Genomic DNA, 12,969 nt, shown 5'->3' with positions numbered 1-12,969 from the left:
TTTGATTTGTCTGTGATAAAAGTGCATCCTATCTATAAGTTTTTTTGTGAAAATAAATGTCTTTTGAATATATTGAGCACCTTGGGAGAAAGACACCATGCCCTTTCAAATGAACATTATAATAATTTAATAAATTAACTAAACCTGTTCCACTGACACACTGATGAGTCATATGAGTTGCTCTTATCCATTGTTACAAGATTAAACATTTTGGGAATAAAGCTCATTCAATTTATTGAGAAAGAAACTTGGCTACAAATGCAGTCCCACTTAATTGGCTTCTGTTCCAAGTTGCTTAGTTGCTTGGACATAAAGGGTGAGTCCCACTGCCCTCTGACCTTCCTGGGGGCATCTCGCTCTGATGACCTAATTGATTTTGCAAGCCAGTTTGTACTCTGGATATATCTTTATGTCCTTTTCCCTAAGTGTTGCATTATCATCTTGAAGCATATTCAAAAAAATTCCTTGTAGAAGCCCCGTTAGCTATGGAAGAGTGACTGATTAAATTAAGCATATTAAGTACCAACAACAACCCAAACAGGGTGTGGGTGTGTAATGAGTCCTGGTTAGAAGGGATAGAGTGTGGGATGGTGGTATGTTTGGTGTTACTGTCAGAGGGACACTCATTGTATCCACGCAAGATGAATGAGGGATGAATTGTAGGCTGGGATGACCAATAGCTTTGAAGCTGTCAACCCACCTTCTTAATCCTGGAACTAAGTACAGTCCAGAAGCCTTTTGACTTAGTTACCAAACTACTAAACTTTCTTTATGAGGATGAAGGCTTCTCAAGAGACAATTAACTTGGAGATTCACAGGAGGTTCTAAGGCAAGCTGGTGTGAGCTAAAGAAGCCAGGAAGGTCAGGGTGGGAGCCCCACCCACTAGCAAGAATGTATAAAAGCTCAGAAGCCTGAAGAGGCATTCACAGCTCAAGAACCAGGCTCAGTGAGTTACCCGCATCTCTTTACCAGCACCATGTCTTACAACTGCTCCACAAGGAACTGCTCTTCTAGGCGGATTGGAGGAGAATACACCGTCCCAGTGGCCACAGTTTCTACCTCGGATGCCGACTGCCTGAGTGGCATCTATTTGCCCAGCTCCTTCCAAACAGGCTCCTGGCTCCTGGACCACTGTCAGGAGACCTGCTGTGAGCCCACTGTTTGCCAGTCAACTTGCTACCAGCCAACTCCCTGTGTTTCCAGCCCTGTCCAGGTGACAACCTGTGTCTCCAGTCCCTATTCGACTACCTGCAGCCGACCACTCACCTTTGTCTCCAGTGGCTGTCAGCCTCTGAGTGGCATCTCTACTGTGTGCAAGCCAGTGAGAAGCATCTCCACTGTCTGCCAACCGGTGGGAGGAGTCTCCACCATCTGCCAACCTACCTGCGGGGTCTCCAGGACATACCAGCAGTCCTGCGTGTCCAGCTGCCGAAGAATTTGCTAAGTGTTCAGAAGCCCATGAGTGAATCAAGGTTCCATGACCTGCCAGCTGTGTTTCCAGGATCTTCCGACATTCTGCCTGAGTAACTTCATTGCTGACCCCTGTTCTAACTGCCTGATTGCTGGCTGCAAGCCCTGAATAAGTCACCTTTGGCAATCTAAGATTTGGCCAGCACCAATCTCATTTTAAGGGTTTGATGACTGGTGGCATGTATACCTCTGGATGTTTCCAGAAATGTACCACTCACGCCCCAGTGTCTAAGGGTTTTGGCATGTTTTGACCTTGCTGCTTTGTCTTCTGGCTTCTGCTTTTGTGCCTTGGAAAAAGGGAACTTGTCTTGCTCTGTGTTTCTCAATAAAACTTCATTACTTGGCATTGCAAATGTATGTCTCAGTTGAGTTCTTTGTTTGCAAGAATTTTTACTATATATGAATCATGCTTTGCTGATCAGGGTCTAGGTTTCTTTTCTGAGCCTGGAGTATGGGTTCAGTCATTGTGTTTCATGATAAGCAAAGGATTATCTTTTGTTTTTAACTTAAAAAGTTGAGAAGTTGAGTATAATTGCTTTACAATGTTGTTAGTTTCTTTCGTACAATGACATAAATGAGCTATAAGTATACATACACCTTCTCCCTCCACAGCCTCCTCACACCCCTGCCATCCCACCCCTCTAGGTCATCACAGACCACCGAGGTGAGCTCCCTGTGTTATATAGAAGCTTCCCACTAGCTATCTATTTTATACCTGGTAGTCTATATCTCAGTGATACTCTCCCAATTCATCTCACACTCCACGGATGGACCTAGAGTCTGTTATACATGATGAAGTAAGTCAGAAAGTGAAAAACAAATATTATATATTAATGTATATGTATGAAATCTAGAAAGATGGCACTGAAGAGCCTGCTTGCAGGTCAGGAATAGAGACGCAGACATAGAGAATGGACAGCAAGGGATTATCTTATATTTTACCTGGTTGTTGTTGTTTAGTCACTCAGTCATGTCCAACTCTTTGTGACTCCATGGGCTGCAGCATGTCAGGCCTCCCTGTACTTCACCACCCCCCAGAGCTTGCTCAAACTCATGTCCATCGAGTTGATGATGCCATCCAACCATCTTGTCCTCTGTCCTCCCCTTCTCTTCCTGCCGTCAATCTTTCCCAACATCAGAGTTTTTTCCAGTGAGTCAACTCTTCACCTCAGGTGGCCAAAGTATAGGAGCTTCAGCTTCAGCATCAGTCCTTCCAGTGAATATTCAGGATTGACTGGTTTGATCTCCTTGCAGTCCAAGGGACTCTCAAGAGTCTTCTCCAACACCACAGTTCAAAAGTGTCAATTCTTGAGTACTCAGCCTTCTTTATAGTCCAACTCTCACATCCATACTTGACTACTGGAAAAACCATACGTGGTTAGACAGTCTTGACGCATGTAGTCAAGTAGAGTGATTAATACTTTGTACTTCCCCCCAGCTATTTATTGGCTTGCAGAATAATTTCCATGCAGGGCAAAGAGAAGTTACCTAGGAAACCAGATAGTTTGAGGAATTGTACAGTGAAGAGAGTCAGTTAAAGGTTCTGAGTCTTCCTTCAACACAGGACAACAGTGGAAAACATTGCAAAGGATCCCTCCATAATCAGATGAGATGCAGGGAGAAGGAGAAAGGATGGAAAAGTCAGTTTCTAGGTCCCGAGATTCATAGCATCAAAAAAGGTGACTATAGTTTTCTATTTCTCTCATCACTATGTATTGGTAGACTCCCAAACATGCTCTGGGTAAACTAAAGTTCCATGTTTTAGTAAACCTGAACAGAAGGGACTTAAAAACAAATTTCAAACACATGTTGACTTATTTTAATATCTTGTGCTCATGTGCTCAGTTGTGTCTGACTCTTTGTGACCCCATTGTAGCTCACCAGGCTCCTCTTTCCATGAGATTCTCCAGGCATGAATATTGGAGAGGGTTGTCATGTTCTCCTCCAGGGGATCGTCTTGGCTCAGGGATCAAACTTGCATCTCCTATGTCTCCTGCATTGGCAGGCAGATTCTTAGATTCTTTACCACTGGACCACCTGGGAAGCTCATTTTAATGTGTAAGGCCTCGTTGTGTGCTTGCTTTCCATGGAACCCCCATACAGATAAAACAAGTCATCTGGACTGGTGGTTGACATGCTAATTCCTTTTGTTTTTTTTTTTTTGGAAAGTGAGTATTGACTGCCAGTTGGTTTCCTTTCGTCCTCACTCTCTCTTATGTCCAGAAACACACCTCTATATTTCCCTTTCAGAGTTGATCAAGGAGAACCAGAAGAGGAAGGGTTTTTTTTTTTCTTTATAAAGAAAATAGAGACATAGGAGGTGCACACGCCAGGAGCAATGGGTGCCTTTTCTCATAACAGCGGTGCTTAGTGCCTCGTGGAGTATCTGACCATCCATCTCTTTTGTCAGCACAAAATGGGTTTCCTATTTCACTAATGGTTTTTCAGAGAGGCAAAATGTATGGATAGTTTCTGGAGAGAAAATTTTCATTTCTTCCTATTACTGACCCTCCTCGTAGAATAAAGGTTTCCTCTAGTCAAATGTTAATAAGTATGACTCACAGTAATATCTCATTAAAGCAAGTTACAGCTTTCACTATACATTCATTTCATGCTTCTTCTTTTTAAAAATAATACCCTGGTTTTCAGAAATTCTCTGGTTTGTGCTGTAGTATAAATCACTGGGGAACCCTAGGTGGCCCCTTCAAAGCTGTTGTTTGTATAACTCTCATATTTGTTTATTTCAGTCACTTCACATATGATTTGGAAAAGAGGAAGTTTTTCAGAGGTTTGCACATTATTAGTGATTCTTTTGTTCATGTTTTGTTCTTTAGCTTTCTAGGTTTCAATAAAAATGAAGAACAGAGATATCTTTTCTTTCTTTTTATTTAGATAACCAATCATTTTCAATATATAAGATTCATATAGTAGTAATAAGTAATAACATAGAGTTTATAGGCTGAGATGAGTACACTTTTGCTTGGGCTATTTATTGTGATGGTATGAACACCCAAGGATGCTGTAGCTATCTTACCAAACTATTTCCTTGCTTTTATTTCTGTTTGGGGAATCCTCTATTTCACTATCAGAGCTATTCTAGTTGTACTTGAACTTTGAAAGTTCTCTCCATTCCTTGCTTTATTTCATAATAAATTGTAAAGTTTCAGAGTTTGTCTTTGAGGACAGTTTTAAAAGATAGAGGAGTGATGATTTCTTTCTCGCCTTGGTCTGGGACCCAGAAATGCATCTTATATGTAATAGTCTATAGCTGTGGAGAAGCAGTTTAGGACACTCTGGTTCAGATCCTGGTTTCTGTCCCTTGGCTGCAGGCTTGTTAAGCTTCCTAAACCTTAGCTCATCCGTGAAACAAAGATAATGATGGCATCTTATGTCTCTATTTCAGGAATAAACTGAGATAAACCATGTGCACCCAAGGTATTACTGAGCCATCCTGGTTTTTTTGATATTGATACGAAATTGACTTTCTCTATCTCCCTTTCCTTTTTGGTGGGAATCCTGGCTACTTCCAGCATCACTGAGGAATCTGAGAGAGGAGAGGTTAGAGGATGGTGACTTCCTGTTTTCTTTCCTAACCTCTGGTTTGAACTTTTATGTTAGAAGAACTAGTTTATTTTATGGATCTTCTTCCTATTCTAGCCTCTGTTTCTTTTCAGACTGTAATGATTCAGACACTACAGCACTATTTCCTTTGCTTGATTGCCACAAAATCTATTTACACAAGCATTTGTATATCTAACAGACTTTACTGAAAGTCTGGGGACATAGATGATACTTATACTTTCATGATGAAAATAAATTAGCATTAAATTTTAGACATAAGGAAGCTCCTTGGTCATTGTCCCTGGGACACTATCATGTTTTGCTCAAAGCCAAATTCCTGCCTCCTTTCTTTCCTCCCTCCCTTCCTTCCACAAACATTAGGGTACCTCTAAAGTTCCAGCTTCTGTGCTAGGTGCTTGTTTTGACTCCTGCCCTCATGGATTTCATAGCTTAGTTATGTAGAGTAATATAGCTAGACCTTTTACATTTTCCTCTGTATCTTCCACTTAGGGATTCCATGTGCTTTGCCTTTTCCCTATAAATGCTCCTAAGTGCTTACCAAGGGGCTATATCCCTTGAGTTCCCAGAAAAAGTAAAAGTTTTTACTTTTTTCTTATGTGATGTCAGGGCTTCCCTGGCAGCTCAGACAGTAAAGAATCTGCCTGCAATGCAGGCGACCAGGGTTCAATTCCTTGGTCAGGAAGGTCCCTTGGAGAAGGCAATGGCTACCCACTCCAGTATTCCTGTCTGGAGAATTCCATGGACAGAGGAGCCTGGCAGGCTACAGTCCATGGTGTCTCAAAGAGTCAGACATGATTGAGCAGCTAACACTTTATTTATAATACAACTACAATGAAATTTGAAAATATAACCAACCTCTGGAATAATTTGTCTTTAAAAATGGTACATGGACCCAGAGGCTGTCACATAGAGTAAAGTAAGTCAGAAAGAGAAAAACAAATATCGTATATTAATGCATATATGTGGAATCTAGGAAAATGATATAGATGATCTTATTTGCAAAGCAGAAGTAGAGACACAGACATAGAAGACAAATATATGGATACTAAGGGAGAAATGGTTGAATGGCATCACTGACTCAATGGACATGAGTTTGGGTAAACTCCGGGAGTTGGTGACGGACAGGGAGGCTTGGTATGCTGTAGTCCAAGGGGTTGCAAAGAGTCGGACACGACTGAGTGACTGAACTGGCATGAAGGGGGGAGGGGGGGTGGGAAGAATTGGGAGATTGGGATAGACATGTATACACTATTGATACTATGTATAAAATACATAACTAATGGGAACTTACTGTATAGCTCAGGGAACTCTACTCGATACTCTAAGGTGACCCATATGGGAAGAAAATCCAAAAAAGAGGGGATATATGTATATGTATAACTGATTCACTTTGCCATACAGTAGAAACTAACACAACGTGGTAAAACAACTATAATCTGATAAAAACTGATTAAAAAACAAAAATGGTACAAATGAACTTATTTTCAGAACAGAAATAGAATTACAGGTGTAGAATACAATCTTACGGTTGCCAGCAGGAAATGGGAAGAAGGGATAAATTGGGAGATTAGGACTGACGTATTAACACTACTATACATAAATAGGTAACTAAGAAGGACCTACTCTATGGCACAGGAAACTCTATACTCTGTAATGACCTATATGGGAAAAGAATCTAAAAACAAATGAATATGTGTATTTGTATAACTGATTCACTTTGCTGTACAGCAGAAAGTAACACAATATTGTAAATCAAGTATATTCCAATAAAAATTTTTTAAAAGTTTTAATCACTAAAAAAGAATCTGGGAGTCAGAAAGTTTGTGGAACTCAAGGAAATGTACTGATAACCAATTGAATGGCAAGAATGAATGACTGGCATGTTGAGGTACAGACCCATGTGGATTTCTTCTACAATTGCCCTCTGCCTTGAGTAAAAGAAAGCTCTGCAATTTGACCTTAGCTTTGGTAAATATCTGCATCTTTGTATCCTTAGGAAGCTACCACTTTAGAAATTTATGAATGGCTCCTACCTATAGGGCATTGTGTTAGCTTTGATGACAACAAGATCTTTATTGATTGAGATTCCTAGATCCAGCTTCTTTCATTTACTCTATTTTCCTATGATGCTATTATAAATAAACACAATTATTATGTATAAGTTTCTCTGTGCTTTATTATAAACATGGATGGTTAAAATGACAACTTAGTGCAAAAACTGTGGTGATGATAGTGCTAGTAACTGTAGGAAAAATAGATGATTACTCTCGAGCAGAGCTGGGTATGGTCACTGGTAGGATTTCCTTAGAAATGTGTAGTTTTCATAGCCATATACTTACAACCATAATCTATTTTTGTATATATTTATATTGGAATTTATTACTGCAATTCCTACATAAAAAATTGTATCATTTTGGGTTGAGAGTCAAGCCCCCTAAACTGTCTTTTCCCTGCATTAAGCATACTAGTGCAAGTATTCTTAGAGACAAATCAAATGCATAATATTTCACCAAAATGAAATATTCTCTTGGTAAAATTTCTCATATTTATTTTCACCTCTTGATTAATGCCACTGCCATCTTTCAAGTCATCTATGATTGAAGTCCTGTCATCATTTTTTACTCCTCTTCCTCTTAACTTCACACATTTAATTCCTTCTACTGTAACAATGCTTTCTGTCTTTTTCTCAACATTCCCTCTAGTCTTGCCTACTCTGGGAATTCATTGCCTTTCACTAGGGTATTGTGAGTAGCTCCTAAGTGATCTAAGCGTTTTTCTTCCCTTTCTGCACAGCACTCTCAGATCTATCAGTATTAGTTTGCTAGGTTTGCTGTAACAAAGAATCACAACCTGGGTGGGTTAAACAACAGATATTTATTGTCTTTAAGTTATGAAGGATGGAAGTCTGAGATCCAAGTGTTAAGGAGGTTCATTCTTTCTGAGGACTGTGAAAAAGAAACTGTCCCATGCCTCACCCTGAGCTTCTAGCAGCTGCTGTCAATCTTTGGTACCCCTTAGTTTGTAGAAGCACCACCCCAACCTCTGCCTTCATCTTTATATGACATTCTCCCTGTGTGTGTGTGTCAATGTCTGTGCCCAGACTTTCCCTTTTATAAGGACACCAGCTGTATTGAACTAGTGACATACTCAAGAATGACCTCATCTTAACTAAATCTATCTGCAAAAACCTTAGCTCCCAACAAGGCCACATTATGAGATACTGGGGATTAAGACTTCAGCATATGAGTTTAGGGGGCAAAAAACCCAACCCATAAATCTGATAGTGTCAGTTTTCATTGAAAAGTCAAAATATGTTCATTACCTGGTATATGCTGGTGTAACATTCATAATTCCCAGAAGGGTACTTAATAAATGTTCAAAAAATATATGAAAAATATAATTTTTGAAATTTTAGGTTCTTATTAACTTCTATAAAAGTCTAAGTAATAATCGTGGTAGTGTATTAGTCCAGAGAAACAGAACCAACAGGATGTGTGTGTGTAGAAATAAATAGACAGAGAGAGAGATAAGGGGGAAGGGAGAGAGAGAGAATGAGATTATTTTAAGGAAATGACTTGTTGTATTATGGAGGCTGATAAGTCCAAAATCTGCAGGGTGAGCCATTAGGATGTATACACAGTCAACAGATACTAGAGTTCAAGTCCAAAGGCTCTCTGTTGGCAGAATTCCTTCTTGCTTGGGGGAGGTCAGTCTTTTAGTGTGTTCAGCCTTCAACTGATTGGATGAAGCCCATCCACATTATGAAGAGTAATCTGTGAAGATTCTCTGAAGAAGGGAATGGCAACCCACTCCAGTATTCTTGCCTGGACAATTCCATGGGCAGAGGAGTCCAGTGGGCTACAGAATATGTGTTTGCAGAGTTGGACATGAATGAGGGATTAACACACACTGCTTTGCTTAGAGTCTACTGATGTAAGTCTTAATCTCAACAAAAACACCTTCACTGAGGCACCCAGAATAATATTTGACCAAATATCTAGGTGGTGTGGTCCAGACAGCTTGTTCAGTCACTCAGCTGTGTCTGACTCTTTGTGACCCCATGGACTGCAGCATGCCAGGCTTCCCTGTCTTTCACCATCTCCCAGAGTTTGCTCAAACTCATGTCTATCAAGTTGGTGATGCTATCCCACAATCTCATCCTCTGTCATCCCCTTCTGCTGCCTTCAATCTTTCCCAGCATCAGAGTCTTTTCTAATGAGTTGGCTTTTCACATCAGGTGGCCAAAGTATTAGAGCTTCAGCTTCAACGTCAGTCTTTCTAATGGATATTCAGCATTGATTTCCTTTTAGATTGACTGGTTGGATCTCCTTGCAGTCCAAGGGACTCTCAAGCAACTTCTCTAACACCACAGTTCAAAAGCATCAATTCTTCGACACTCAGCCTTCTTTATGGTCCAACTCTCACATCTGTACATGACTACTGGAAAAACTATAGCTTTGACTAGACAGACTTTTGTTGGCAAAGTAATGTCTCTGCTTTTTAATATGCTGTCTAGGTTGGTCATAGCTTTTCTTCCAAGGAGCAAGCGTCTTTTAATTTCATGGCTGCAGTCACCATCTGCAGTGATTTTGGAGCCCCCCAAAATAAAGTCTTTCACTGTTTCCATTTTTTCCCCAACTATTTACCATGAAGTGATGGGATTGTATGTCATGATATTAGCGTTTTGAATGCTGAGTTTTAAGACATCTTTTTCACTCTTCTCTTTTACCTTTATCAAGAGGCTCTTTAGTTGTTCTTCACTTTCTGCCATAAGGTTGTGTCATCTGCATATCTGAGGTTATTGATATTCCTCCTGGCTATCTTGATTCCAGCCTGTGGTCCAGCCAAGTTGACACATAAAATTAACCTTTACATGTATATTAAAATCTATTGGAAGAAATATATGTGGTGTATTAATGCTAAAGAAAAGAAATAGTTTTTAAAAAAGTTGTAGTGATTTTCTCACAGAAAAGTTGTCACTGGACTATTTTGGATTTTTGTAAAGGTAGATATGGAAACGCTTTACATTTAATGGGTTTGGGAGCTTAACTGGCTTAATTAAAGTATAACTCTTTTTGCTCATTTCTATATTTTCCCAGAATTCTTCTTTTCATGAAAGCATCCTTGATAAACAAGTATAGTCATGATCTATGTGGCTGTATACTTTACCGATCAGATTCAACATCTATATGTTTATGAAAAGTTCAAAGTTGCTGAGAGACTAGAAATCACATTAAAAATATGTTCAATTATCTTTGTATTCTTCTTTTTTCCCTAGTAGATGACGAAATGTGGAAACAAAACTCACCAAAAAGTGAAACTACTTTATCTTAAAACTCCCTGGACAAAAGTTATAGTTAATCCCAGAATTAAGAGATGCATTTATTTTCATATTGATTTGATTAAAATGAGGACAGAACTCAATTTTTCTGATAGCCCTTACCGAGATATTCATTCATCGATTCCTCCCTTATGTCAGCATATGCTTCTGGAAAGAATTTGGAAAATTTCTTTCTATAAAGGAAAGCCTGCAAATGGTCTGAAAAGCAAAATTCCTGAAATCATAAATTTTTCAAGTGAGGCAGCGCTTTTCTGGAAAAATCACAGGATTTAGAATTAGGTCTGGTGATAAATTCAGTTCTACTACACTGGGGCTTCCCGGGTGGCGCTAGTGGTAAAGAATCTGCCTGCCAATGCAGGAGACATAAGAGACACGGGTTTGATTCCTGGGTCTGGAAGATTCCCCTAGAGGAGGGCATAGCAGTACACTCTAATATTCTTGCCTGGAGAATCCTATGGACGGAGGAGCCTGGCGGGCTATGGTCCATAGGATCACAGAGTTGGACATGACTGAAGTGACTTAGCATGTACGCACATTAATGATAAGCTGTTTGAACTGTTAGATTCTCTGTTCCGTCATATGTAAAATGGCTATAATAATGCTATCTTAACGTGTTGCTCATGGTTGCATAGTTTCAACAGCTTAACACAATAGGAGCTTATTTGCTGTTCATTCCGTCTTGAATGGGAGTTCCCAAGCAGTGGGTGGCTCTTCTCCAATAGATGGTTTGGGAACATACACACTTCCTATCTTGGGACTTTTCTAGCCAAGGTTTCTTACGTGGTTGCAGAAGGACAAGGAGTGTGGGGATTACATGTAGGCAGTTTTTATCAGTCAGCCTTGAAAGTGGCATGTATTGCTTCTGCCCACATTTCAGTATCAAGTTTCCAGTCATATGACCCCACCTAAGTCCAAAGAACTGGTTTGTAAGAACTAGATGCAGGCAAAAGAGGAAGAGAAAATGAATCTCGTGAACGGTAAGCTTGTGTCTGCAGTATTTCCTAATGTGGTTGTAAGAATGCAAGAGAATATAGTGAAAAGACAAATACTGTGTGATATCACACGAAAAATCTAGGAATCTAAAAAATACAACAAACTAGAGAATGAGCGAAAAAAGAAACAGACTCACAGATGTAGTGGACAAACTACTGATTGCCAGTGCAGGGGGAAGGGCAAGAGAAAGATGTAAAAGTAGGAAGTACACACTAATGGAGGTAAGATAGGCTCAAGGATGTATTTTACAACTTGGGAATACAGCAAGCATTTTTAAATAACCGTAAAGGGAAAGACACCTTTAAAAATTACTGTTGCTGTTTAGTCAGTAAGTTGTGCATGACTCTTTGTGACCCCACTGACTGCAACACACCAGGTTTCTCTGTCCCTCACCATCTCTTGGAGTTTGCACAAGTTCACGTCCATTGAATTGGTGATGCCATCCAACCATCTTATCCTCTGTCACCCTCTTCTCCTCTTGCACTCAATCTTTCCTGGCATCAGGGTCTTTTCCAATGAGTTGACTCTTCACATCAGGCGGCCAAAGTTTTGGAGCTTCAGCATCAGCCCTCGCAATGAATATTCAGACTGATTTCCTTTAGGATTGACTGGTTGGATCTCCTTGCTGTCCAAGGACTCTATGTATTGTGAATGCACAGGATGACACAATTCAATCCCTAGCAAGGAGATAGATTCAATATTCAAATATCTGTCCTATCTATTTTCTTTTACTGTTTTAACCTTGAAAACTTTTCATATCAGAGCACATAGTGGGACTATCATTCTGTGAAATGTATTTTGGAAAACACTGATGGGGTGCAGTGCTATTTGACTCAGAGAAATCATCCTGCAAGATGGATTCCAGTCTTTTCCTAACATAAGAAAAGGGTGAGAAGACCAAGATAGTCACATGAATTTTAAGAAGAAAAGTAGAAATAACCGTATGACTTGCAGAAAAACCAGTACAGCTTAATTTTAACAGATCATTGAATTGTTTCATCTTCTGCATTCTGAAATATGAAGGATCAGATAGGCTGGCTGATCCAATTTTTCTCTGATTCAAAGTTTAGTCTGCCAACTTCCAGTGTTCCATATGCACTGCTGAATTAACATGTCTAGGCCATGTTTTATATGAGTGGCTCTCAACAAAATTATTTGAGTCTGTGCCATATCTTTGGTGCCACCATAATTGAAAAGGCAAACTGCATTTTTGAGTGAACAGAGCTGACTGAGCTGTGTAATATTTCGATGAGTAGTTTGGCTTTTCAAAGTGAGACGTGACATTTGAATGCCAAATAAAGCCACTGCAAAACAATCACAAACTTTTGGCATTTTACAGTAGTTTTTTTATTCTTTTTTTTCCCCAGAGAATTTATTTCTGTGCAGAACCTATCAAATGAGCAATTTTTCACTCATTTTCAAAGCTGCTGACTAGTAGTTTCTTCAAGGTCATTGGAAAGATTGATGGTTTAAAATTAGGATTAGATTCTCCTCCTATTTCTCCCTCCTTTTATTTCTTGCTTGATGACTTTATTTTCTCATTTTATCCCCTAACTTTGCATATCTCCCTGAGAAGAAATGT

The 12,969-nt window shown here is 39.6% G+C and overlaps 1 protein-coding gene across 1 annotated transcript; it reads left to right on the top strand.

Annotated features, from left to right (window-relative positions):
• Positions 1 to 977: 977 nt before the first annotated feature.
• On the top strand, positions 978 to 1,445 carry KRTAP11-1 (keratin associated protein 11-1). Its single transcript, XM_081542909.1, has one exon. The coding sequence runs from the start codon at positions 978 to 980 to the stop codon at positions 1,443 to 1,445; it is 468 nt and encodes a 155-aa protein (XP_081399035.1).
• Positions 1,446 to 12,969: the final 11,524 nt, after the last annotated feature.

The sequence above is a fragment of the Giraffa tippelskirchi genome, chromosome 2 (assembly GCF_054371585.1).
Source record: "Giraffa tippelskirchi isolate mGirTip1 chromosome 2, T2T-mGirTip1v1.2.pri, whole genome shotgun sequence".
NCBI classification, from domain to species: Eukaryota; Metazoa; Chordata; class Mammalia; order Artiodactyla; family Giraffidae; genus Giraffa; species Giraffa tippelskirchi.
Note: the sequence above shows the minus strand (reverse complement) of the source record. Positions and strands in the feature narration are given on the sequence as shown.